The sequence below is a fragment of the Leishmania infantum genome, chromosome 20 (assembly GCF_000002875.2).
Source record: "Leishmania infantum JPCM5 genome chromosome 20".
Lineage (NCBI taxonomy): Eukaryota > Euglenozoa > Kinetoplastea > Trypanosomatida > Trypanosomatidae > Leishmania > Leishmania infantum.
Window position 1 is genome coordinate 73,650 of NC_009404.2, and position 25,846 is coordinate 99,495.

General features: G+C 60.5%; 5 protein-coding genes across 5 annotated transcripts; all 5 read right to left on the reverse strand.

Moving 5' to 3' along the window:
* Positions 1–454: 454 nt before the first annotated feature.
* LINJ_20_0240 (conserved hypothetical protein) lies at positions 455–3,304 on the reverse strand (the record flags this gene model as incomplete). Its single annotated transcript, XM_001465117.1, has 1 exon — positions 455–3,304. The coding sequence occupies one exon, from the start codon at positions 3,302–3,304 to the stop codon at positions 455–457; it is 2,850 nt and encodes a 949-aa protein (XP_001465154.1).
* Positions 3,305–4,258: 954 nt separating this feature from the next.
* On the reverse strand, positions 4,259–4,708 carry LINJ_20_0250 (conserved hypothetical protein; the record flags this gene model as incomplete). The annotated part of the gene is made up of 1 exon (XM_001465118.1): positions 4,259–4,708. The coding sequence occupies one exon, from the start codon at positions 4,706–4,708 to the stop codon at positions 4,259–4,261; it is 450 nt and encodes a 149-aa protein (XP_001465155.1).
* Positions 4,709–5,832: 1,124 nt separating this feature from the next.
* On the reverse strand, positions 5,833–6,618 carry LINJ_20_0260 (conserved hypothetical protein; the record flags this gene model as incomplete). The annotated part of the gene is made up of 1 exon (XM_001465119.1): positions 5,833–6,618. The coding sequence occupies one exon, from the start codon at positions 6,616–6,618 to the stop codon at positions 5,833–5,835; it is 786 nt and encodes a 261-aa protein (XP_001465156.1).
* Positions 6,619–7,377: 759 nt separating this feature from the next.
* DHS20 (deoxyhypusine synthase-like) lies at positions 7,378–8,517 on the reverse strand (the record flags this gene model as incomplete). The annotated part of the gene is made up of 1 exon (XM_001465120.2): positions 7,378–8,517. The coding sequence occupies one exon, from the start codon at positions 8,515–8,517 to the stop codon at positions 7,378–7,380; it is 1,140 nt and encodes a 379-aa protein (XP_001465157.2).
* A 2,073-nt stretch (positions 8,518–10,590) lies between these two features.
* LINJ_20_0280 (conserved hypothetical protein) lies at positions 10,591–25,068 on the reverse strand (the record flags this gene model as incomplete). The annotated part of the gene is made up of 1 exon (XM_001465121.2): positions 10,591–25,068. The coding sequence occupies one exon, from the start codon at positions 25,066–25,068 to the stop codon at positions 10,591–10,593; it is 14,478 nt and encodes a 4,825-aa protein (XP_001465158.2).
* Positions 25,069–25,846: the final 778 nt, after the last annotated feature.

Genomic DNA, 25,846 nt, shown 5'->3' on the forward strand with positions numbered 1-25,846 from the left:
GTGGTTGGAGGGAAATCGCGGAACGGAGATGGGAGAGCGTCATCCACACACGTACCTCATATGTTGCCCTGTGCGTTCCTTCTCGGTAGGTGTCTGGTGTCTCCTGCCTTGATTCGCTGGCAGCCGTATTGCCATCGGCTGAGCAGTGGCTTCGTTGGCTGCTGTGGCACGAGGGATCTTGTGCGCTTGAGCTGGATGGGCTGAAAAGGCACAAACATCAAGCACGCTGTTCTTCTGTAATGCGATGATTGCGGCCTTTCGCGAATCCTTGTCAGCCCCCCCCCCACCGAAAAAAAAAACGTTCGCTCGCATGCGCACACGCACGCGTGACCATCGGGGTGTGCGCCACATGCCGAGGTGGGCCTCGAGGAGGGATGAAGGAGGAGCGGCGAACGCAAGGTTGCCACGCAGCGCTACACCCCATCCCACGCCGGCCATTCTCTCCACAAGGCTCTCACACACTTTTCAGCACCTCCATCCGCTCGTAGTCGTCTTGTGCAGACTGCAGCCGTGCCAGCCATGGCGGCGCACTCGGCGGGAGCCCCGACATGGCACTAACGCAGCGGCTCCACATCGCCAGCTGCTTCAAGACCTCCTGCTTCAGTTGCACGTCGCCTTCCGTGTCGTCCTTCTCACCTACCGCATCCGCCTCCCCGCCGCCGAGCGCTGAGGCAAACTTGTGTTCCTGCCAGCGAGCGACGCAAGTGACGAGCGTCTCGGTCAAGCTGAGGACCGGCACATGGCCACCCTCGCAAAGCGCCCGCCCGCATTCCGCTAAGGCGCGCACGCGTCGTACGCCATCGGCGGCGGTGAAAGAGGGGTGAGGCTGCGACAGCCACACCACAAGAGCGTGCAGAGACGGCGCAGTAGCGGGAGACGCAGCGATTGGGCGCACGAAGCGTACCTCCAAGGCAGCGGAGAGCTCGCGCGTCGAAGTGTCGCAGCTCTGCGGCAGAGAGAAGAAGCGAGTAATACCGGCCAACAGCAGTGCAGGCTGCAGCTCGGCTGGCACCGCAACCGCTAACGTCAAGAAACACAGAAGCAGTTGGGGATGCTGAGCATGCCAGGAGTCCAAGAGCGTCGCGAGTGCCTCGCCTGCCCACTCTCCCGCTTCGCAGTGGCGCCGCAAGCGCTCCACGAGACCGCGGCACACCCGTGTCTCGGCCGCCTCGGCCTCCTCTGAAGAGAGCTGCGCGATGCAGTGCAGCGTGTGTGCGAGCGCCTCGAGCGTGTTCAGGCTTGGGGTGGATGCACCACCAGTAGCGAAGAGAACCGCCTGCGTGTACGCGTCTTGATCCTTAAGAAGGTCGACCGCAGCGTCAGGCAGCACAGCCAACCTGGCCTCGAGCAGCGTTGCGAGTTCATCCGCGGCGGCGTGGTGCGTCAGCGCTGACGCTGGTGCGCCAACGGCCGAAGTCACACACTGCCACAGCGCTGACACCAGCGGAGTGATGCGCTCACGCAGGTGCGCCGCGTTGTCCGGCCCGACACGCCCCGCAATGGCCAACGCCACCGCCGCAGTCGCCCTTGTCACATCCATGATAGCGGGAACGCTACCACTCGCGCTGCCACCGCTGCAATGCAAGCCATGCTCTTGGTACGTGGCGAGTGCATGCACCAGCACATCCATCACGCGCACTGCAGCAGACTCTATCGCCCACCCCGTGGCAGAAGTCGAGGACACATGCCGCGCCACGCAGCACGGGAGCAAGGCGGACTGAACCAGCAGATCGGCCGGCTGAATGGATTCCAGCCAGTGGAGGGCTGAGCTCGAGTCCCTCATGACCAGGACGAGTCGCTGGCCCAACTCGGGGGCCGCCGTGTTGATCTCCTCAACGCCCAGCGCGCCGAGAAGAGCCGTCAGACGCTCATACGTCGTGAAGACGGCGATGTGGACGCCATCGTGGGCTACTTCGTAGTCCTCGGTATCACCCTCAGCGACCTGTCGCGCTACGTACTCTGCGATATTCCTCCACTCCTCCTGCGCAAACTTGCTGTGGGTAAGGCGAGCTGCAAGCGCTCTCGTGCACTCATGCAGAAACGGTCTTAGCTTAGCAACGGCAGATGACTTCTCTGCGTTCACCGCGTGCGTCTGCTCGACAAAGTCCGCAAAGTCAGCCGGGTCATCGTCGGGCTCCAACTCGGGAAGCGGCGTAGGCTGCAGTGCCTGCGTCAAGGCGCTGATACCCTCACAAACGTGGCACACCGCAGTCGCCGGGGCCGCCGGCGCCTGCAGCAGCTGCGCCAGTCGGTCGGCCGCAGAGGAGAAGAGTTGAAATAGGGGTGCATCGCTTGGCTGCTGAGTGACAATGGCCTTCGTGGATGCCTCAACCGCGGCAGAAATGACACGACTGATCGTCTCCCAGTCCACAGTGGCGGCGGACGAGGGCGCGATGGGTTGTAGCACCAACGGCAGCGCACCCGACAGGAGAGCCTCGGCGGCTGCGTTGACGATCGTCTGGCAGCGCAACACGTTGCACGCCACGTTTAAAACCTCCTCCGGACACGTCGCCGGTGGTGACGACGCGGCGGCAGCCGCACCAAGGCAGCGCAGGCAGTGCTGCCATACGGTACTCGTGGGCAGCGCCTCCCAAAACGTTGCCGCGACCTCCTGCGACTCACCGTACATCGCCTCCAGCAGAAATCGTACGGCAGCGTCGGTGGCATGCACCAGCAGCGGCAAGTCTGCCCTGTCCGTCAGTGGAGACTCAAGTGCAATGAGCAGGTGCTCCTGTAGCTGACGGCGCTGTGTGGCGCGTCGTATAGAGCCGATTGCAACGCGGCGATCTGCCAAGAGGTCCACGACCGCGATGAAGACCTGCAGGGCCGTGCGGCACTCATCTGCGGATGCGGCATCACCGCCGCGAACCCAAGCGCGCAGTCGGTCGACCAAACTATCCTCGATCAAGATGAGCAGGCAGGCCACACACTGCGTGAGCTGCCGGCGTGAGGCCTCAATGGCAAAACTGTGAAGGGCCATCACGTAGAGCTGCAGTAGCTCCTCCAAGCCGGTAGGGCGGCGATCCAGGGGTTGTGCAAGGCGGTGCGGTATCACTTGCACACAGAAGTGCCGGTTTAGAACGCCTACATAGGTAGCAATCCCAGCGGACACGCAGGCTGTGGAGTCCTCCAGTGCCCACCGCAGCAGCTGCGGGGCAATCGTGTGGGCCGCCGGTGTACAACCAGCGTCCAAGGAGTGATCGATGGCGTGCATCAGCTCCTGGTTCGAGGCGGTGTCGCCGTGGGTAGTGAAGTGCACCACGGCTGCCACTGCAGCAGCGACGCTCCCATCGCCACTACTCATTATCAACGTGAACGTTTACTTGAAAGAGGCCCAGAGACACGGAAAGAAGGAGAGAAATGCGCGGGGTTCGAGTCGCGGGGCGCGACCCGCACGAGCCAACGTCCGTGAGTCGGTGGACGTGGTCGAGGAATTAGAGCGGGTTCTCCCCTGGAAAGAGAGGCGCAGAAGAAGACGCCGGGGAAGCGAGAGAGAGAGAGGCACGACGTCGCCCGCGACTGCAGCGCCATGCGGGTCCAAAGACAACCTGCGAAGTGGGCGTCAGTCACCATGAGAATCGAATCAGAGAGCGAGAGAGGGAGAAAAAGGCGCGTGAGGTGATGATGTGCGCGCAGGAGTGCGTGTGTCAAGACTGCAGGAGAGTCACGAGGTGGGATGGGGAAAGGGAGCATTCATCCCCTCCCCCACCCGTCTGCAGCGTCTGCGGCCGCGTCGAGAAGTGGCCGACCTCACAGAGCGGTAACGCGACTAGAAGGCTTCGCCTGCAATGCGTGTGGTGTGGAGAAGCAACAGCATGCCCACCCGGAAACAGAAACAGAGCAGAGAGGGAAGCACTGCAGGCTGCGCAAGACCACTGACCGGCACTCACGCGCTGGAAGCGCGGCGAATTGTGCTTGGCGACATGCGGGTGTTTGTGCGAGAGCGAAGCACATTAGAGGAAGGCGGTGGTGACAACAAGAGAAAGGGAGAGAGAAGAAAAGCGGCAGACACCCCGATGAGGCCCAAATCGGTGGAGACGAAAACTCACGGAGGACACGCGCGCAAGCCTCGCGCACCGTCACGCAAGGAGAAACATGGCCGCTGGACACCAAGGGCAGGAAGCGCTAAGGTCCGGGAGACACGAGGTCTGCTCTCATCCCATTCGAGCAACCACTCTTGCGGTATGAGCTGACATCAGTGCATGGTGCATCACCGCCGTTCTAACGCCTTCCTTTCTAACCCATTTCACATGTGAGCTTAGCTGCCCTCAAGCCGGCGCTTCACGGCAGCCTTGCGCTTGCTATACACGCTCTCCAGCACCGACAAGCCCACCATCTCGTCTACCGCCTCTAGCTCCTCCCTCCGTGCCGCCACGTCGTCAAAGTAGCCGCGGTCAGGTGAGTAGTTGGGCCGAAGGTCATCTGGGTAATAGTAGTTGAACACAAGAGCATGAGCGGCCAAGTAGCCCAGTACAGCGCAGAGTATTGCCCAGTAGTACTCCCTCGTTTCTGCGCCAGCCTTGCCTTCGCGGTCGCGTTGGGTCGCCTCCTCCTCCGCCTTTGCGGCCTGCTCATACTGCCCACGCTCCGTCAGCTTCCGCTTGCGGTACGCAAGCTCGTCGCGGCTGCTGCGATGCGTGAGGGGGTGATCCGTGAGCGTGTTGCTGTGCATCGAGTCTACGTAGAGAGACGTGGGGGACTGCCGCATCTCAAAGATGGCGTTTGTGCGTGCATCGAGGGAAGAAGCACTCGCAGGGGAAGAGCCGGCAGCGGCGTGCTTGGGGCTGCCCACTCCCGCGGCCGCCTTTGCGCAGAGATGAACACACCGTCGCATACCCTCGTTGATGGATGACGTGAGAGGGAAGATGGCTGTACCGGCGCTGTCTACCTTTCTGTCGATTTCCAAAGTGGCCCAGCTCTGCAATCGTGCAGTTCAGCGGTGGAGAAGGCTGCAGTCTAAAGAAGCGCGCGAACAGCTGCAGCAGACAGTGACGGGTTGGGAGTGGGATCGATGGCGAAGAGCAACGCGGCCAGAGCGCCTCTTATCCTTCACCAACGTACGTCTCTTGAGGGGGCGCGGGTACCGTTTCTGCTGGATGTAGAAGCACCGCTCTCACGCAAGCTGGCACACGACAGAACAGCAGCTCGATGCACAGAGATAAGAAAGAATGGAAAGTAGGAGAGCGTCAGTGGGGCGCCGCCGCAGCTTAGAGAGAGCTAGCCAGGAGGAGCACACATATGGCAGCGCTGCATGGACATGGTGGCGTGGGGTTGACGGAGGGGAGGGGAGGAGAGGGCCTCTGCACGCGGATGTCGCAGGAGCGGGACAGGAGTGGGGGAGATGGAGTCCGCCTGTGCGAGCCTGGCATCGAAATGCGGTGCGGAGGGCGGCACTCTTTGCTCGCCTTTTTTTTCCGCTGTGTCTCACTGGCAGCAGCCGCTGATCCCTCTTTTCCGAACGCGCGTGAGAGCGCAAGCATGAGCTCTTGCACAGCTCATGGCGCCTTACTTCTCACCGGGGCGCGGGTGTGCAGTTCAAAGTCCATCCAGTGCCTTAGCGAGGTCAGCATAGACGAAGAGAAAGACAAAACAGCGACGTCCAGTAGAAAAAGAGAAGCGAGGCACACGCACACGCACAAGTAGGGCGTTATCGCTGATACAAGGAAAGAAGAAGACACGCACATGCACACACACACACACACACAGGGAGGAAGAGTCGAGCGGTGGTTCGGGTCGGTGGGGGCATCGGCAGGGAGAAGGGATGCAAGGGCCAACCGTGCTGCCTCTCCCCCATGCTTGAAATCAACTACCCTGGAGTCGTCCTGTTCCACTTCAGCCCTTCATGTTCTGGAGGACGGACATGACGATGGGAATGACGAGGTACATCCAGTACTTCTGCAAGAAGGAGCGCTCCTCGACGGGAACTTCCTCCTCGACAACCTCACCTTCTGCGTTGCGCACCATACGCCTCTCTGTCTGTGGCCTCGCTATCGTCTTCCTCGCATCCTCCGTCTCCGTGAGAGCGGTGAGGTCCTCGTAGCGCACCTTCCGCGTCACCTTCAGTGGGTGCACGAGGCCGACCTTGGTGTTCAAGTGCACCGTCGGGAATAGTTTCTGCACCACGCTGCGATCGCACTCATCGCCCTTCAGCATCTTCGCGTGGAAGAAGTTCGTCTCACTGCTCACTTGCAGACCCATCAGAGAGGTGCTCACGCCCGGGACAATATTGATGTTCTCATGGAGCACCACAGTCTTGCTGTCCATGGCCTCAAAGCCGCGAATCAGCGAGCACGGCGTGACCACGACCGTCGTGGAGTGCTTCGGTGCCGGCTTGCCTTCCTGGTTCGGGTACGCGCGGTAGTAGACAAGGTCGGCCGCGGCGAGTTTATTGCGTTCCTCCATGCTCAGGCTCACCTCACCGCCCAGCTGTGTGGAGATGCGAGCTGGTGCCTGAGAAGAGAGACGTGAGATGGCGAAGGAACCGATCCTGGACCACTCGCCGTCGCTGCCAACACGCCGCTCCAGCACATAGGACTGCGACACCGCGCCCACCGAGATGGAGCACAACAGTGCGAGCACGGTCAGCAGCAGAGGCACCGTCTTCCACAGCGACGCCATGACTGCGATAGGGGAGATGAAGGGGGAGGGTGGGGGGTCGGTTGCGAGGAGAGATTTGTTGACGCGAGAGAATGAAAGGCAGCCTTAACGATTAGCGTGCGTCTGTGTGTGTGAGAGAGAGGCAGCACTCAGCACCACTTGCAGCCTGGGCACGTGCCTGTATGTCGAAAGGCGAGCGCTGTGCGTGTGAGGGTTGGGGGCGTGTGCCAGGAGGGAACAGAGAGGCCAAGAAACGAGTACGAAGGGTGGCAAAGAGAAAAAAAGAGACGACAGTACAGAAGTGCAGCGGCGAGCCCGATAGAGAGCCAGCCCCGCCCCCTTGTCTCCCATGTTGGCCTCCATGAGGCATGGGGTGAAGGGGCATCGTATGAGGCGTTCCTCGGCGACCGCGCTGGCTCTCACCGGCGCGTCTTGCAGAGGAGTGCATCTTCCTCCCTAACTCGTGGCCGGTGTCCTTTCTTCGTTATGTGAAAAAACGAGGCCGTCGCAGCCACAGATATCACTCCGGACCAAGCGCCCCGTGTAGCAGCGGCAGCGGCGGCAGCAGTAGAACACGTGCTGCGACGCGCTCGATCATCTGCCGTTGCTGCCTCGCTTTGTCCCGTGCGTGCTGGAAGGACTCGTTGCTGTCGCTGCATTACTCAAGCCTCTGCTGTATGCTTGCGTAGTGGGGGTATGCCCCGCAAGTGCGCTGTTATGAGTCGTGTGTGTGCGTGTGTGAGAGCGTGCATGGCTCCTCGTTGCTGCGGCGCTCTGCGCTTACGCTGCGGCCCGCTCCCGGGTGGCAGCTTCCTCTGAAATCAGCATCAGCGGGAACACCACCGTGGCATCACCTTGCACGCGCACAGTCTCCGTTTCCTCTCTGAGCAGGCCGCACGCCACGTCGTCAGCGAGAACGCCGGAGCTGACGCAGCCGTCGGCCTCCAAGCCTGTTGTCACCATGACAACAGCGTCCATCGACACATTGCGCAGAAGGTGGTGCTTGGGAAGACCGCCGCCGAGCACGATGGCTAAGTTGCGGCCCCTCCCCTTTGCTGCCAGCTTGCGCAGCCGCACAACGTCCTCCAGGGGGTCCACGACGAGCCCCTTGTGCGAGAAGTTGTAGAAGTAAATCATGTCTCCCATCGAGCCATCTGTGAAGGCTGGCGAGAAGACGGAGATCCCGTTCCGGTAGCACCAGTACACCAGGCTGGAGGTGCACGTGTCAGGGTGGTTCTTTGCGATGGCGGCGCCCATGGCCTCAATGATCTCGGACGGGGCCGTGTGCGTCTTCCATCGCGACGCCCGCTGCGCCTCCTGAACTGAGCCCAGCACAGGTGTGAAGAAGTCTTCAAACCAGCAGTAGTTGTCGTTGGGCACGAGGAGGTTGCCGATGCGGTTGATGCCGCGGCGGCGCAGCGCTCGCCCGTCCAGACCGAACTGACCGATCAGCGTGCTGCCACCGCACTTTATAACGTCCTCTTCGATGCCGCCAGCGGACGAGATGAAGCAGTCCACCAGTCGCTCGCGAGCCAAGTACGTAAACGTGTCGCGAAGACCACATGAAATCATGTTGGATGTGTAGGCGAGGAAGACGCGATCCTCCGGCGAGCGGTGATGAAGAATCTGCTGCACGAGTCGGCGCGCACGGCCAATCTGGGTAGCCTGTAGGCCAGTCGTGGGCAGGCTCGACACAACAGCGCGGAGAGTCTCCTCCTGCGTTGCGTGCACCAGCGACTGGAAGTCGACGCCATGCACCTGCGCACAGCTCTGCTTTGGTGACTCAGCGGCACCTGACGCTGAAACTCTCGCTGATGCGCCATCCTTGATAGCGGCTCCCGTGCTCTTCGACGCCGATTTCCTACGGGACGCAGCGGAGTCCTTCTTCGCCGGCCTTGGCGCTGGGACAGAGGCAAGCATGGTGCGGTGAGTAGGAAAGAGGGGGTGCAGCGATGCACGAAGTGGATCGAGGAAGCCGTGGATGTCACGCAAATTAGTCAAGGATGTCTTTACCGTCGTTAGGAGGGAGGAAGGGCGCCTAGCACGCCCGACACAGCGAAAGCACTTTCAAATAAAACAACGAAGAACTACGGAGAAGCGCGGCTACCCAACGCCCATGAAGGACAGGAGAAGTCCCGCTGATGTCGGTGGTCGCTGCGAAACGTCGGCAAGCAGCGGCGTCCCTGGTGATAGAGAACACGATGCGACGCAAAGCAGCGAGGCGAAATCTGCCCTACTCGTCCCCGTAGACAGCCGCCCCAAGTGAGAGCGGTGCGGGGCCGCGCAAGATAAACCGTTCCGCGGCACCGCGTACGCCTTCCGCAAGCAGGTGTGCACTACACGAGCGCCGGTGTCAGTCCCTTGCAGCTCAGCATCGAACGTGGGGGAAAGAAAGCGCGCAAGGAGGGGGAGGGATGCGAAAGGAGATATGGTCCCGGAAAAGCACACACGCAAGCACAGACACGCACTCACGCTCCGTATACAGCATGCAAGTGCGTCAGGCGTGTGTGTGTGTGTGTGTGTGTGTGTGTGTGCAGCGGCAGCAGAGAGAGAGAGCGAATTTGGGCAAGACGTTGGGCACAGCAGAATTGTGTGAATGCGCTGATGTGAACCCATACTGTCATGGGGGAGGATCGGGCCTAGATACCCGCAGAAGCGACCGCCCGCGACAGCAGCCGTTGCATCAATGATGGTGGTGCTGGTAGCAGTGACTGGCCCGTCGAAGGAGGAAAAGGAGGCCACGTACTAGACACTGAATCCGCACTTGAGGCGCTCACCATCCGCGCGCATCCATACACAGAGCGAGAGAGAGAGACGCGTCACCTCTCCGTAATCCTCACCGGTCCTTCCGCACATCAGCGAAGGCGCGTGCGTCTCTTTTTCATGCGCACCACTGGAACTCGTTTGCCGCCGTGTGCCCGTCCCGCCTCACGACGCCGCCTGCCGTCGCCGTGACGGCCTTACTGTGCTCACCTTTTCGTTTTATTGCATCCCTTGTGGGCGTGCCCACAAAGTCCAGACGACACGAGAGCACACACGCACACATGCGCGCAAACTTGGGTTACTTCGACGTCAACTGTGAAGAGACACACAGAGAGAGCACGGCAACGTCGGAAGAAGAGAGGCAAGAGAGACGCCCATTAGCGTTCGTTTTAAAAGAATGCGTCGTTGTTATCGTCCGCAGTGATGAATGACGCCCGCTTGGTTTACAAGCGAAACGGTAAAAGATGCCCGTGGCACACATTCGCATGACAACAAAAACAACAACAGCACACACAAACGCAGGCACACATGCATGCACATGCACTGGCTTATATATATATATACTTATGTTTATATCGGGGAAGGGATCCACGCACAGACACACGTGTGCAAACGCGGAAAGGCGGGGAGGTGAACAGCACAGGCTGTTCATCCCACCTCCGCCGTGTGTCTGTGTCTGTGTCTCTGTGTGTGTGTCTTAACTCAAGCGTCATCATCATCAAAGATCAAGCACCACGAGAGTGAGGCATCGAGGCCCACTTGAGAGAAGAAACAGAAATAAACCACAACGCCAAGACACCTTCACAGCCACACCCGGGGCCAGTGGCACTCGATGTGTCCATCGAGCACCCACCGGCACACACAAGCACGCACGCAGCTGCCCCACTCCGCATCTCGTCAGCTGATAGCGAAAGAAAAAGAAAAGAGAGAATGAACGGCAAGCGAAACACAATGGAGAAAGGCGTTGAAGGAAACAGACGAATTCATCCGATGACTCACCGACACGCACGCCCGCATACCCGGCATTGGGCACGAAACACAACTTGCACCATGGTCAACGTTCTACATCCAGCATAGCCGTCCAGAGGTGAGGGATCGGGGCGGGCGGGAGCTGGTGGATGAGAGCGCATCGCGGAAAACACGAAGACAGAGGTGGGAAGTACAGAAAACAAACAAAAAGAAGGGTAAGCAGCGCATGCATATGCGCGATCCGTAATCGACCCGCTTTCTTTACGCGCCGGCATTGAGTAGCTCAAACCACTGCCGCATGGCGTCCGCGATGATCTCCGGTAAATTCTGAATGTCGCGGATGATGAGGTAGTAAGGGAAAGGGAAGTCCTCCATGTAAGGGCGGCGCACCACACGGCCAGCTTGGAACTCGACCACCTGCATGTCCAGGATCGAGTTCGACTGAACGCGCAGCAGTCGCGCCTCGCGGTCCGCCTTGAGGCGGCGCAGGCGCTCTGCAGTAGAGAGTCCCTGCAACGTCTTTGCCCTGAGCGGCGCCGCTGCGGCCGGAGCGGCAGATGGCCCAGCACTGGGCGTAGCGGTGTCCCCCTCAGCTGCCCTGATATCCAGCAGCACGAACACGACCATCTGGTGGTTCTCCTCGGCCCGCACCATCAGCTGGCGCAAGTCGTCGCGGTTTTCCGTGATCTGGCCATCACCGATGATAAACATGATCTGCTGCAGCTGCTGTGTCGTAGAGCGGGTCTGGCCACGCATGCGGTCGCGAGCGTCGTCGAGGTAGCCGAGCGTAGTCTCTAAGAGCAGCTTCATGTTTGTGGACTTCTGCTCAAACGTAATCTCGCTGAAGAGGCGCGGACCGCTGTCGGCGAGAAACGGCTCCTCCAGGGGGTGCACCACGTGAGTCTCCTTGCCGAAGCACGCGACGCCGAACTCGCCCACTTCCAGCTGTTGCAGAGCCTTGGCAATGAGGGCCACTGCACGGCAGGATAGCACGCCAGCATTGTTGCACTGCATACTCAGCGAGTCATCGAGGGCCACCAGTATTTGGTATGTGCGCTTGCTCGGCTTTGTGCGACGCAGCCAGATGCGGTCCTTCTTGAACTGAGAGGCGATGTACGGAATGATGCGCTTCATGTTGAGCCGCTTGCCGGTCTTGTAGTCGCCCTGGAGCTTATCAGCGAGCGTCGGGGCGAGGATGAGGCGGAGCTGCTCGCACAACTGCTGAGAGAGGCCATGCACTGCAGTCTCCTGCTCCAGCCACAGCTGCCGACCACGCTCAAGCTTCACGTTCGCTTCCGCCGCGGCATCTTGGTCGTCTTTCTTGGTGGTGTCATCGTCCTCCTGGTCCTCCGACGCACTCGCGTCCTCATCGTCGGCAGTCGTCCGCACCTTCTTCTTGGACTTCATCTTCTGGGATGTTGCCGCCGCCTCCTTCTCCTCCAGTTCGGTGAGCTCGTCCCTGTTCTGGCGACACTTGCGACGCGTCTCTTGCGGGGCGTCAGCGGAGTCGTCCTCGTCCTCCCCTATGCCATCCTCGTCGCCGCTCGCGTCATTGTGGCTCTCCTCGCCCTCATACGCGTCTGTTTCAGTTGGCTTTGCCTCGGTGTGCTCAGCAGCAGCTAGGCCCTCACGGTCTCCGTCCTCTTCAAAGTCGAACTCCTCAACATCCTCCTGCTCGCCCGCCTGGTCCGGCTTCGGTGGCTTCTCCGCTTTGGGCTCATCCTTTTCATCCGTGACCTTCACGTGCTGGTTAAGGTTGAGCTGCTGCATCTGACGCTGATGCCGCTGCAGGGCCTCCTTGACGGCACGATACGGGTTGTGCTGAGAGCGGGTCTGCTCCGCGTTGTCGCGGCGCTGCGCCTGCTCGTTCTGCTCCTGCTGCTGCTTCCAGTTCTGCCCCGCGTCGTCCTGCTCCTGCTCTGTGCCTGGCTGCTCCTCCTCGTTGGCGGCCTGCTCCTTGCGGACTTTGGCGGACGTGTCTTTCTTGTCCTTGTCCTGGTTCTCCGTAGCCTCGTCGCCTTCTCGGTCATCCTGCTGGCCGCCCTCGTACACGTTCTCGTCGGGGCCGTCGCTGGCGTCCTCGATGTCCGATACATCACCCGCGTTCTCGCTGTTGTCCCGCTGCTCCACCTCTTCCTCGCCCAACTCGCTGCGCTCCGCGTCGGTCGCGGCGTCACTGTCGACGCGCTCCTCAGAGGCAACGTCGCTCTCTTCCGGTTCCTCGTCCGCGTCGCTGGGCAGCTTATCATCCCGCGCGCTCTCGTCGCGCTCCTCACCATCAGTATCGCTGTGCTCGACGGAGTCGCCGTCGCTGCTACCGTCCTCGTCCATCTCACTCTTGTCGTCATCGCCGACCACGTCGTGCTCGCAGGAGCGATCCTCATCGGCGTCTCGAATCTCGTCCGCCTTGTCTTCAAAGCTGCCGGTTTCCTCGTTGTCCTCGCGGTGCTCATCGCCTTCGGCAAGGTCGTCTTCGGGCACCTCCTCGGCTGCGTCGCCAGCATCCTCGTTCATGTCATCGGCATCGCCAGCGTCCTTCTTCGCCTTCTTGCGTTCCTGCTCCGTGCCGTCGTCGACGTCGCCCATTTCCTTGTCCGACTCCTCGCCCTCCTCGTCACCTTCGCCATCGCTCTCGCTGCGGTGCTCCTTTTGGCCGTTGAAGTCCGTCTCCACGTCCGCCGCTGTGTCCTCCTCGCCCTCGTCCTTCTCGCCTTGCCGCTGCTCATCCGCCTGCTGCTCCTCCTTATCTTTCATATTCATGAGCTGGTCCTCGTTGTCGATCTGGTCCGTGACATCCTTCTCGCCTTGGCCGTCATCCATCCCGGTGCCGTTTTGCTGCTGGCCACCCTCGCCGTCGCCCTCGCCGTCGTCAGGTTCCTCGTCCTCAGTCTTGCAGAAGCCCTTCTTGAGGAGCACAGTAAAGAGGCGTGCGACGACGACGCCGAAAAAGCACTGCGCCTCCAGCACGGTGCACCACGCATCGCGTACACGCTGCACCTCACGGCGACACACAGACAGCCGTGGAAGCAGCTCTTCTCTCTCGCGCGCTGCAAGGGTGCATACGCTTGGCAGCGCCGAACTCGTTACAACGGTCGCGGCTGTAGCACCCTCAGAGCTGACAGGCGAGGCGAGGAGATCCTCCAGGATCGGCACGAGTCGCTGCAGCGCCTCGTGGACCGCCGCGCCATGCATGGTGTAGCGGGCGTAGACGGCTGACTCAAGTTGTGGCGCATCCGTATCGGACTCGGAGTCGCAGTGCCCGCTCACCTTCGCCTCCGCATCTGTCGTGGCCGTCGTCGATGGCATCCGCACATCGTCTTCGAGCACCACACTCGCACCCTCCCCACAGGGGACGAGGGCATCGCTCACTTCCTCGACGGCATGGCGCAGTCGCTGAGCCCACGGCTTCGGCAACTGCTCGGTGCGACGCCGCTTTGCCTCCGTGGCGAGACGCTCGCGCATCTGCGCCGATGGCTGCTCGTGGCGCGCGAGCATATCAGTAACGGCGTCGACGAGAGGCTTCGCCGCAGCAGCGATGTTCGCGACATCGCACGCCTGTATGCGGCACACCACACCCAGTACGCGGTGCAGTGCATCGAAGTAGTACTTGGAAATGCCAGGCGGCACCGTAGACGCGGCGGAGAGGCGCAGCGGCTCATACGAGGTGCAAAGAGACCACAGCTCATTTGAAACGCCCGCCAGCTCGTGCACGAGCCCGTGAGCCTCTGCTGTAGTTTTGGCGACCATGTGCGGCTGCTGCGTCATCCATCCTAGGCCACTGCACACGGACTGAACAAGGCAAGCAACCTCGACAGCGTCATCGAGGAAGACGCGCGGTACAGCGTGACTCACGACACCGCCATCGGTGTCGCCGTCAGACGCCAGTACACTGTGCTGCACAGTGACCTCCAGCACGCGTAGCTGCTCATCCAGGTGAAACAGCTCGCACAGTACTGTTGCCACGTGCACGGCGTTCGAAAAGAGGCTCTCGGCTATCCCAGTTCCGCGCTTCGCCTGTGCAGCGGAAAGGTCGTGGTGCGGCTTTCTCTCCACTTCGCGCAGTCGCTGCAGCCAGCGAGCAAATCGATACTGCTCCGCCGCAGCAGCGCCGGCACGGGCGACTGCGGCTGTCTGGTCGCGGTGCGTCTCACAACACCCCAGCAGCGCCTCAGTGGTGAAGAAGAGAACCCCCCAGTCGCCGACTTGGTTCTCGTGCGTGTGCGGTACGCCGGCCTCGGAAAGTCGGCCGAAGAGCGTCTTGAGGGCTCGCGCCTTCATCTGATTCGGCGTCTTAGGCTTCTGGAGAGCTGTCACGTTCTCGATCACCTCGTGAGCGGCGTCTCGCAAGAAAGTGTGAACCTGGTCGAGGTATACGTTGCGGCTCAGCAACTGGAGCGCTGGATCCTCCGCCGTGGCAACAGCCTCCAGTGATGGGTTATCTGCAGCGGCAGAAACGGCCTTGCCGTTGCGTTGTCGTTTGATGCCCTGCTTCGCACCCTTGCCCGCAGCCTCCGCAGGCTTTCTTGCCTGCCTTGCCTTCTTGGACTTGGAGTCCACCTTCACCGGCAGCGCGAAGCCGAGCGAAGCATCGTCCTCGCACCGCTGCTCCTCGGCTGTGATGACCGCGAGGACCGGGGTTCGCAGCACCTCTTCCAGGGTACCGAGCACGCGCGCCATCTTCATGTGCGACTTCTCCGCGGTGGCGCGCACGGCGTAGTAGTTGGCGTCCTCCCAGCGCATAATCTTGGCGAACTCCGCAATGTCCTCCTCGATCGGCTGCACGGCCTTGTCGCGTTGTTGCTGGACGAGCGGTTCGAACTGGGCAAAGAAGTCGCACACGTGCAGCACCGTGTTAGCCAGCGGCGCCTGCGCACTCTCTGCCGCGAGGAGCTGAAACCCAAACCCTTGCAGGATGCGGAGCCGCACACTGAAGTCTCCAAAGATCGCATCCCACATGAACTTCGAGGCACGCTGGAAGGCGGTGCGGCAGTGTCGCAGCAGCGGCGTTTCGGCATCCCACACAGCTACGGTATGGTGGCCTTCGCCGTCCGGCTCGCATGGCACCGCTTCACCGAGCAGAAGGTCATAGAGCGTGAACCACTGCTGCGCTGCCTGGAGCTCGAGTTCGGCGCGCTTCGCCTGAAATACGTGTGCCCAGCAGTGCAGCTCCAGACGGCGCCAGCGCAGCACGAAGGAGGAAAGCGCCGTCATGTGGCGCATCAACGAGACCTCGTGCGATGCGTTGCGTTCCCACTCGTAGCACTCCCGCAGCAGCACCTCGCAACCCGCCATCACCTTCATCAGCGGGGTACTCATCGCCGGAAGTGTGGCAATCTTGTGGCCAATGCGCAGGCACCGCTGCAACGACGGCGTGTCGGGATACTGCTCGGCAAGTCGCTGCACGGCATCCAGCAAAGTCTGCAAAGGGGCGCTGAAGCGACTCAGTTCGTACACGTCCGTGTCGAGGAAAATGTTGAAGGCAGCCTCCTTCCGCTCCTCCAGGGAGACAGCTGTGCCACGCATCTCCTCGCGCAGCAGTGAGACGCGGGCCGCGAAGCCATTCAGGAGAAGCTGTTCCTCCATCCCCGCCACCCCAGATGTGCTGCCGCTCGACGCCGGAAAGGTGTGCAGTTCCGCGGCGAGGGCATCGAAGCGGTTCTGAAAAGCGGCAAGCAGCGCGGTAGACTGCGGCGACTTTGCGCTGCATGCACTGGGTGCCGTCGCTGCCTCCTTCATGCGGCAAGAGATGAGGCGCCAGTAGAAGGTTCGGTGCACCTCGACGAGGTGGCGCAGGTAGAAGCCGTCCCGCTCCTTGAAAAGGATGCGGGCAAACTTGGCGCGGCGCCCCTCCAGCTGCTCCTCCGTCTTCTTTCGATCCGAAGATTCCGCCGCGTCGTCCTCGAGAGCGTCGATGCTGAACTCCGCCTCGTAGCTCGGGTACAGCTCCTTCAACTTGCGTATCAGCTTCTCATCGTCGCCCTCGATCACGGTGGCCTTTTCCTTGTACATCACCGCGAGCTGGTCGGCCTGGCGCTCCTGCACCTCCCACTCCTCGATCTGGCGGAACAGGGAACGGTACTGGGCGAAGACGTCCTCGACAAAGTCGCGGCTCGTCCCCTGCGGCGCGGTGCCGGAGAGCAGGGAGAGGCACGAGTCCAGGTAGACGACGCGGTGGCGCAGCAGAGACGCGGTGTGCTGCAGTGGGGGCATCGGCAACACGTGCACCAGGGGGGATGGAAATTGCAGCAGGCGCAGCGTTTCGGCACGGCTAAAGAGTGTGCGCGATAGTGCAGACGAGTCGGCGGAGGCGGCGGCGGCGAGCAGACGGACATCCGTGGTGCAGCTAGCCCGCGCTGCCATGGAGGCGAGCAGCGCTGCCTCAGCAAAGTTCACCGTCAAGTCCTCGTAGCCGCCGTAATCGGCCAGCAGCTGCATCACCTGCTCGTACAGCAGGTCACTCCACGCCTCTCGGCTGGCTATGATCTCTGCGGCAGCAGCCGCATTCAAACCACCAGCAGACGCCGGCGGCATCTCGAACAAACCGAGCACACGCGCGTCGGACAGGAGCGTCGTACACACCTGGTACAGCTGGCGGATGAGGGTAGCGTACTTCATGCCAGTGGCGTCTGGGCGAGTCACATACTTGCGCTGTGCCTGCCGCAGAAGCTCTTTCTCCTGCACACGCAGCGTCAGCAGGATCTCGCGCTGGGGGCTGCGGTGCCGGATTGCGAGCTGCTCGGCCCAGGCAAACGCGCCATCGAGTCGGCCGAGAAGCTCTAGCTCCTCAGTGGCCACCACTCGCTTGCACTCCCGCCGATACATTGGATCCACTGGGGACTGCGGCAGCAGCAGACGGCACTTGAAGACCCAGAGAAGCGTCACGGCAGAAAGCGTGTCCGCGCTGTCACATCCGTTGCTACGAAGTCGGCGCAGCAGAGCAGCCATCAGCACCCTCTGCCTCTCGAGCACCAAAGACGGCATCGGCGCCGCGGAGGCGACGGCCGTTTCCACCTTTCCAAAGACGGAGAGTCGGGTGAGGGCCGTGGCTGAGGTGCGGGATGGCGGCAGCGGCGTCGGCACGCAAGAAGCAAGGTCTGGGAAGCAGGTGCACAGCACTCCCACCAACTCTCGCTGAGAGTTGGTCGCCCACTCCTCCAGTGGCGACGCAGCCGCCAAAGGACAGGTCTGCAGAAATGTGGAGAGGCCAGCCAGGGCTTGCAGGCGTGGATTGTCGGCGAGGCCGATGTCCATAACACGCACCTGCGCACCATAGCGCATACAATCCGCCGCAGCCACCGCCCACGCGCCGCCGAAGAGGTGACGCGTGCCGGCGACACCGTGGCGACTGGCAAAGCGGCTCAGCAACAACGGCGCCAGCTGAGCCAGGGCCTCCGTCGTGTCCGCTGGTTTATCGAGGGACAGCTGGTGCACGCTGCGCCAGAGGGCCAGTTCGAGTTCAGTGAAGAGCGGCAAACGAGCTGTGTAGGTGTCAACGAATGCGGTCATCCGAGCCTGCAGGGCAGGGAGAAGGGGGTGCACTGTGTGCGCAGGATCCGCCGATGTCACGCTGGAGTACGTGGCTGCCGTGGCGCGAATGTACAAGAGCTGCTGAAGGCATGCAAAGCCCTCGCGGAACGCTGCAGACTCCCATAGGCGATGAAGTAGCGCTTGTGGGCCTACCGCCGAGTTTGACTGGGCTGTTGGCCTGGCAGCGGATGCCTCGTTCGCGGTCGTGTTCCATGCCTGCAGTAGGCGTCGCTCCTCTGCCGTGGTAATGTGAGGAGTCGGCACATAGCGGTGCAGCGGGGCCTTGCCGCCCAGCAGCGGGAAGGGGAGGCCGAGATGCTGCTGAAGCGAGTCCAGAAAGCTTGTGGCGGCATGAACCAGCGCCATGGCGTGGGGTATTGGTGGTTTCATCTTCGAGGCGGCCTTGCACATCAGCGCTGTGTAGGTGACGAGGGGGATGTAGTTGTCGGTGTGCACACCGTACTCCTCGTTGGCGAGTTGAACCACGAGTCGCGCGAACGGCGCGGCAAGGCGAAGAAGCTGCTGAAACGTTGCGGGTGGCACAGGAGTTGCATTGTGGCTCGCGAATGCCGCCTGCAGCACACCGCACAGATGAACCAGGGCGTTGTTCACGAGGGTGGTGCTGACCACCTGCATCTGCGAGCCCCACAGCGCCGTGAGTGCATCGGCGTGAGGGCCAAGTAGAAGGACAGCACGTGTGTAAAGCCGTGCGAGCATCTCTGAGGAGCAAAAGCTCGTCCTCACAAGCGAGAGAGCGCGCTGCGCGAGTTCAGCTGGGAGACGGTGACTTATCCACAGCCGACGCGTCTCCGTGACGGCGTCGAGTGGGACGCTGTCGCTGCACTGCTCCAGGACGAAGCACAGCACCAAGTCCTCCAGCCGGTGACGATTGGTGAGCGTGCGCTTCTCCTTCTGCTTCGCCGCTTCCGCGGCGTCCTTCATGTCGTGCTCGGTGGCGCTGGCCGACTCCGAAAGAAGCCGTTGCAACGCAAGAGCAGCACGGCCAACACGGCAGCACACAAGAGCCCTTGCCACCGGGTCGCTAGCGGTGGCGGCTTCCTCATCCTCGGCGGCGGCAGCCCTGTCAAGCATCTCGTCACCGCGGCCACCTAGCCGCAGTGCGCGCAGTACCTCCATCGCCTCGTCAGCAAAAGCGGCAGTATCGTTCTCTTCGGTGTCACCGTCCATTATGCAGCGTAGCAGCTCAAGTAGCTCCGACTTGAAGCTGGCCCAGTGCCCACTGCGGTTGTGGATGTATCGGTGGAGAATCAGCCTCTCCAAGTCGCCGACGAGGCTGCTGGGTCGCAGCAGGCAGCTTGTCCGCAGTAACGTGAATACACTTGGCGCACCGGCAGAGAGCGCATCGCTGAGCTGCGCAGTCCCGGGGTGTTGGGAGTCAGCATGAAAGCCAACAGAAACAAACGTCTGGTGGTACCGCAGCAGACGCGAGAGCAAGCGTACCGGAGGTGCGCTCAGAGACGCGACGGAGTTGGCCGCTTCGTCCGCGCTCTTGGCATCTTGCGACGATTGGTGCCGCTCCTGTGCCACGACGGATGCGTGGGCGCCGAGGGCGAAGCTCTCTGCAGATGGGATTGCTACCGGTTTCACGTACAGCTCAACGGCGCGGTTGCGCATGGCACGTGAGATCTCGCCGTAGCGCGGGTTCAGCGTAGCGAAGAGGCGGAAGCGAGGGTGCGGCCGAATCATGCGCACCTCGTCGTTAACGACACCCTGTTCATTGATGAAGAGAACGCCATTTGGCTCCACGAGTGGGTTCAGTCGGTCCAGCACGCTCGCATTGCAGTAGTTCACGTTGTCCAAAACGAGCCAGTGCCCCTGCAGCATCGCCTCCAGCACGAGAGAGTCACGCCACTCGAACTCGCCTTGCTTGCCCTCCACCTGATCGAATCCGCCCAGCAAGTCCACTGTGTCGCAGCTCGCGGTCATGGAAAAGGTCACTAGCCTTGCCCCGGCAAGGGCGGCGGCGGTGCGCAGTGCGAAGGTCTTACCGGCGCCGGAGGGACCGACCAGCAAGGCAAACTGATTCTGCTCAACGCACACCAGCAGCGACTTGACAAGGTGCGCCTGTGAAGGAAGGAGCAGCAAGGAGCTAAGTTGCTGTGCTTCCGAGGCGCTGATGGTGGCTGTCTCGCGCTGCATGAGTCGTTGCTTGGCGAAGTAAACGGTGTTGTTGTGGATGAGGAAGTCGGAGTCGCACCCGTGTTCCACGTCTCTCTCGACTTCTTCCTTGGAGAAGCACGACTCGAGCGCTAGGCGGCACCGCGCCGCATCCTCATCGGTGCGCATGCGCTGGAGAAAAAGCATGTCGGCAAACGACGTCGGTCGCTCACGCGCCTCGTACGACTGCAAAAGCTTCGCCCAGCGCAACACATCGCGTAGGTTGAACTCCCACGGGCTTCCCCGCAAGCCGTACGCTCGGCGCACCATTATGTCGTACTGCAGTCGGTCCACGAAGTTCACCATGCGCCGCAGCGTCGCCTCTTCGATGTCCGGGCACACTGCCTGGGCAATCACAATCAGGTCGCTCACCTCGAACGCCTCGACGTGTACCTTGATGAATCGATTGATGAAGCTGCAAGGCAGGCCTTTGCGACCGCCACCCTCCAGCAGCGGGTTCTGGCACGCAAACACGCGGAAGTCGGCGTGAGCGTGAAACTCTTCGTTCAGCTCAGGGATAAAAACGGAGGAGCGGTGGTCGAGCAAGGCGTTCAGGCCCTCCAGCACTGACTGACTCGCCAGGTTCAGCTCGTCTAGAATTACCCACGAGCCCTGCTTCAGGGCTCGCAAAAGAACGCCATCCGACCATGCAAACTGCGGGCTCTTCACAGGACCTCGCCCACCGCGCGGCTGCTGTCGCTCCAGTTCATCCCCCACCGTCGCGGCAGACTCCTCTCCCTCTGCCGCGGCCTCCTGCTCAGTGGCATCACTGGGACTCGGCAGGTACGTACCAAAGAGGTCCATGATGTCCGTCTGCTCGCTCAAATTGATGCGCACCACCGATCGATCCAGCGCGCAGCCGAGAGCTTCCACGATGCTGGTTTTACCCACGCCCGGGCTACCTTCCAGGAGAACTGCCTTCTTCACGAGGCTCGCCCGCATCAGCTTGGACAAATTGCGCCGCGTTGCCGGGGCGCCGAAGAAGAAGCGGCCCTGCATCGATGGCGGCAGCTGCGGCTCCGCCATGCCCTCGCACACCTCCCAGAAGGGCTTCGCAAGCAGGGCATTGTGGTCGATCGGCGCATGCCCGGACTGCATCACCTCCTGCACCGCCTGCGACGTGCAGCTGCTCTTCAACACCGCACACGACGCCTCCGACTGCCCAGTGCCAACACCGATGCCATCGAGAATGACAGCGTCGAGTCCCTGCAGAAAGGCGACCTCCGGCGGGCACCGGCCATGGGCAGCGTTCATGAAAGACACCCAGCTGATGATGTCACGGATACTAATGTGCTGAGGTGAGCTAGATGTGGTGGTCGACTGCGAGACGTGGTAGAGCACCGCAGCCATGTGAGGGGCCCACACCGCCAGCTCCGCCTCTAGGCGGTTCGACAGAATCATGCTCACCTCCGTTACGTCTGTAGTGGGGCGGACGTAGATCTCCGTGAAGCGGTTGCGAAGGGCGGGCGATAACTCCTTCTTGCCAAAATCACCACCAGGATTCATGGTTGCCATGACAAGAAACCGTTCGTGCGCCACGATGCAGTCGGCGCTGCTCTTCTCCGCCAGCGTAACGCTGCGCGAGGGCTCCAGCACGCTGTTCAGTCGCTCCAAAACGCTGTCCTCAGTGAGTGAAATCTCATCCAGCACAAACATGTCACCGTTGAGCATGCTCTGCACCAGTGGGCCGTTGCGCCACTCAAACAACGCCTGATCGCGCCGGTCCGGTGGCGAGGGTCGCAGACTGCCGAGAAAGTCCGATGCCTCTGTGTGCTGGTGGCAGTTGAGGATGTGGAGCGGAATGCCGAGCAGTGCCGCCCACAGCTGGCACACCGTGGTCTTGCTGCTCCCGGTTTCGCCAACGAGCAGGACGGGCTCTTTGTGCTCCAGGCAAATTCCTACAATGGTGAATAGGCGCTGCATGGACTCCGTCCAGACAATTTTGAACTCGTCAATGACGCCACTCTCAACCTGACTAAAGTAGCGCTGTACAAACAACCAGTGCGATGGGTGATAAATGGTCTTGTCGTCCAGCTCCGTCTTGGTCACCGACTCGATGACATCTCGCACAACCTGGCGCTCGCTGGGCTTGCGGCACCGCTCTCCCAGAAGCAGAAAGCCGTGCTCCGCCAGCTGCTGATACGTTTCTGGTCGACGCTCCGCCCACCGAAACAAATCGCGAGGCGTGATGAACCCATGACGGCCGGCAAAGATCTGCGAGCTCTGGCGGTGAATTTGCAGCGCTGTCATCACCTCCACCATTTTATCAGCAAAACTCTGAGGAAGTGAGTAGCGGCGGCACAGAATAGTGCTGATCTCCGTTGTTGGGATCTCGTCCACTGTAATCTCAAGAAAGCGGTTTCGAAAGGCGCGCGAGAGCATCTTTCGGCCACTGTAAATGCCGGCAGGATTCTGAGTCGCAAAGATGCGAAGCTGAGGATGCGGCTTTATGGTTTCTTGAGTGTCAGCAACAAACAGCTCGCAGTTGTCATCCAGAAGACGGTTAAGGGCTTCGAGCACGTCAGTCGGTGCAAGATTCAGCTCATCCAACACCACCCAGTAGCCGTGGCGAACAGCCTTCACGAGAATTCCGTCCACGTAGCGCAGCTTTCCGAGCTCATCTGTGACGTAGTGACCCAGGTACTCCTGAACCTCGGTGCTGTCGTGGTTGTTGATACGCACAAACTTATTGCCGGTGATCTCGGCCAGATATTTCACCATGGAACTCTTGCCAGAGGACGTAGGGCCCTCGAGCAGCACCGGACGATTTGCAAACACTGCGCGGCTGAGATTCGTCAGGTGGCCTTTGACGCTGTTGGTGAGGATGAACGCCTCGTCGCAGTACGGAACCTCGGTACCAGCAGGAATCCACATGTGCTCGTACGCGATAAACGACCCGTTCTTCGGGGCGGCCGGCAAGGTGGGGGAGTTGGGACGCTTGCCACGAAAGATATTCTTGACAATGAGCTGCTCCACGACCACGTGGAACTGACGCTGCAGAGGAGTCGCAAACCCAAGAAGTAGGCCGTCAAACAAGGCGATCGCAAAGCCGTAAAGTGGGGTGGCGCGGCGCACGTAAGAGAGGGCTCGTGTGAGTGTGCGCAGGCTAAACGACGGCGCTTTCGACTCGCCGTCCAAGGCGCAGAGCTTCGTTTTCGCATTGTTCACACAGTCGAGGAAAAAGTCAGTAATTTCGTCTACCTTTGCGTCTGCCGTGAGGAAGCCTATGTACGCCCTCACCACAATGCTAATGTCGTTGCGGTTAAATGGTTCGCTCACGTAGTACTCGACAAACCGCGAACGCAGAGACGGCGGCAAGTCTTTTTTGCCGACGTCAGTCGGAGGATTCATGTTCGCGAAAACGTGGAAGTTCTTGTGGCGCATGATCGGCTCTGAAGAGTCCTTGTCCGTGAGAAAAAGGCGGTCGACATCGCCAAGCACAGAGGAGACGCGCTCCAGCACCTCGGTACTGGCCAGATTGAGCTCATCCAGCAGAATCCAGTGGCCCTCGCGCCACGCCTTGACAAGGGAGCCTTCCTCGAAGCAAAACGCGAAGTTGGTTCTCGTGTTTTCTACAGTGTTCAGCAGCTCGTTGGCCTTCTGTTCCAGATCTTCCCACTGCTGCTGCATCGCTGCATCGTACTTCACCTTTGCGCTCTTTGCCCTAAAAGAGCCGCAACCCTTGATGATCTGGCTCAGCGCACGGCCCCATTTCCGGCCATTGACGGACTGCTGAAGAATATTGAGAAACTGTGCGTTTTTCTCAACATTGAAGCATGCCGCAAAGAGCTCCGTAAATCCGTTGTACAGGTCCCGCACCGTCACACCAACATCCAACGGCTTCCATCCGCCCATGAAATCCGACGAGTCCGTCTGCTGATTGAGATTGTGCACGATTAGCGACTGGCCCAGCTGATCCGCCAGATACTGCACAATAAACGTCTTTCCTACGCCTGTTTCGCCAGTCAGAAGCACGTGCTCGTGCGATTCTACGGCCGCCGCAAGCCTCTCCAAGAGGGACATGGCGTGCGTGGTTGGCGCGAATGCAATGCGGCTGTCGCGCAAGAGCCCGGAGACAGTGGAGATGAGCGGAATGCACACCCTGCCCACTGAGTACATGTCTGTGGTCAGTGACTCCTGTGGTCTGCACTCCAGGACAAGAGGCTCAGCAACATTGATCGGTACCCCGCAAGCTTCCGAAATCAGCTTCAGAACTCCAGCACGCTCATTTCCTGGAGGGTACTTTGCTACAAGGCAGTCGAACGCCTCCTTCACCATTGTCTCGCGCGTGCGGGACGAGATAAACGCCAGTGTGTTTTTGCTATTAGCATTATCAATACAAAGCGTGCTTGGCAGACGCTTACTTACTCGTTTACTCCACCTTAGCAGATTCTGCAGCCCCACGAGTCTTGTGCCAGACGTTGGGGAAGCCAATGCCGCGAGGCTTTGAATGATGGACAACGGAACGTTGCTGTATGTATGGTTGACAATGGCGCACATTTCTTCCGCTGGGAGGTTTTCCATGATCACGGTGCCCCAAAGCTCGGCATACGGTACGGAGTTTGACTTGCGTGTGAGTACGGCTGCACCGGAGGAGTACAGCTGCTGAGTTGCAATCAGCCTGAACCCGCTGTGCGCGCGCAGAAACTTGCTCTTGTCCGGAATAAAGAGGGTCGAGCTCTCAAGGAGGGAAAGGAGCACGGCAAAGACATCGAACGAAGCGAGGTCGATATCCTCCATGAGAACCCAATAGCCCTTCTGCACAGCGACCGTCAGCGGCCCCGGAACCCACTGGAAGGTTCCAGGGGTTTGAGTCGCGCTAAACTTGCCGAGAAGATCCTTGCTGTCGAACGTGTCGTCTACGTTTACTTGGATCATTGTTTCCTTTGCCGCGTACTTCTCCGCTAAATGAAGCACAGATGCGCTCTTTCCACATCCGATCTCCCCTTGAATGAGGATTGCATTGCTGGTCTCCAGCGCCAGCTGGATGCTCTCCAGATTCCGCGTCACTGTTGGCGTGAGGATCATTACCATTTCCACCGCGAAACCTCTGTGACTGAAACCCAGTGGGAAAAAAAGGGTTGGGAAACGTGATTAAAGGAGAAGTAAGAGCACCGCAACGGATGCATTCATGAAGCAAGAAAGCGAATAAGCTCCGCAAGGCGCAGAAGATGAGAAGATCATGAGAGACAGCGCCACCACCAGGCATGTCAGCCAGAGGACTGGCTTCCTTGTTCCTCCTGAACTTTGCAACGCTGCTCCACTAATAGCTGAAGAGGCGATAAGCACCTCCCCAGGTGCAGCACTTGAAACTGGTTTTGCAAGACAGCGATCATATGCATGCCCTCGATCGATCAAAGCATGAGTTTCTAACATAGGGAAGAGCAACTCTTTATTGTGTTTCATTGGCTGTGCTCCTGGTGCACCATTGATCCAATAGCAAGTCAAACGGGGGGCAGGCGACGCCACCCTTGTCCAGTGCCTCAAAAACACCCACCAATGCTTCTTAGGATGAGGCCTCTATTGACCAGGCGAAACAGCTTTCTGCGAGCCAGAGGGCATCACCTTTGTATGTATCATGAGTCGCCAGAAAAGGTGCAAAAATGACTGCAGCACGCTCGCAAAACGCATGACATACGTCGTTGAGCAAGCGCAGTCTTTTTACAGCGGCGCGATGGAAACGGCCATATACTGCTCTGGCGCACACTCCGACAAAGCAAGTGAAGTATCGCAAGCGACTTTCTACACATCGATGGTGGTGAGGGGGGCCGTGATGAGAACAAAACTCTCTCGAACCCCCAAGAGCCAAGGC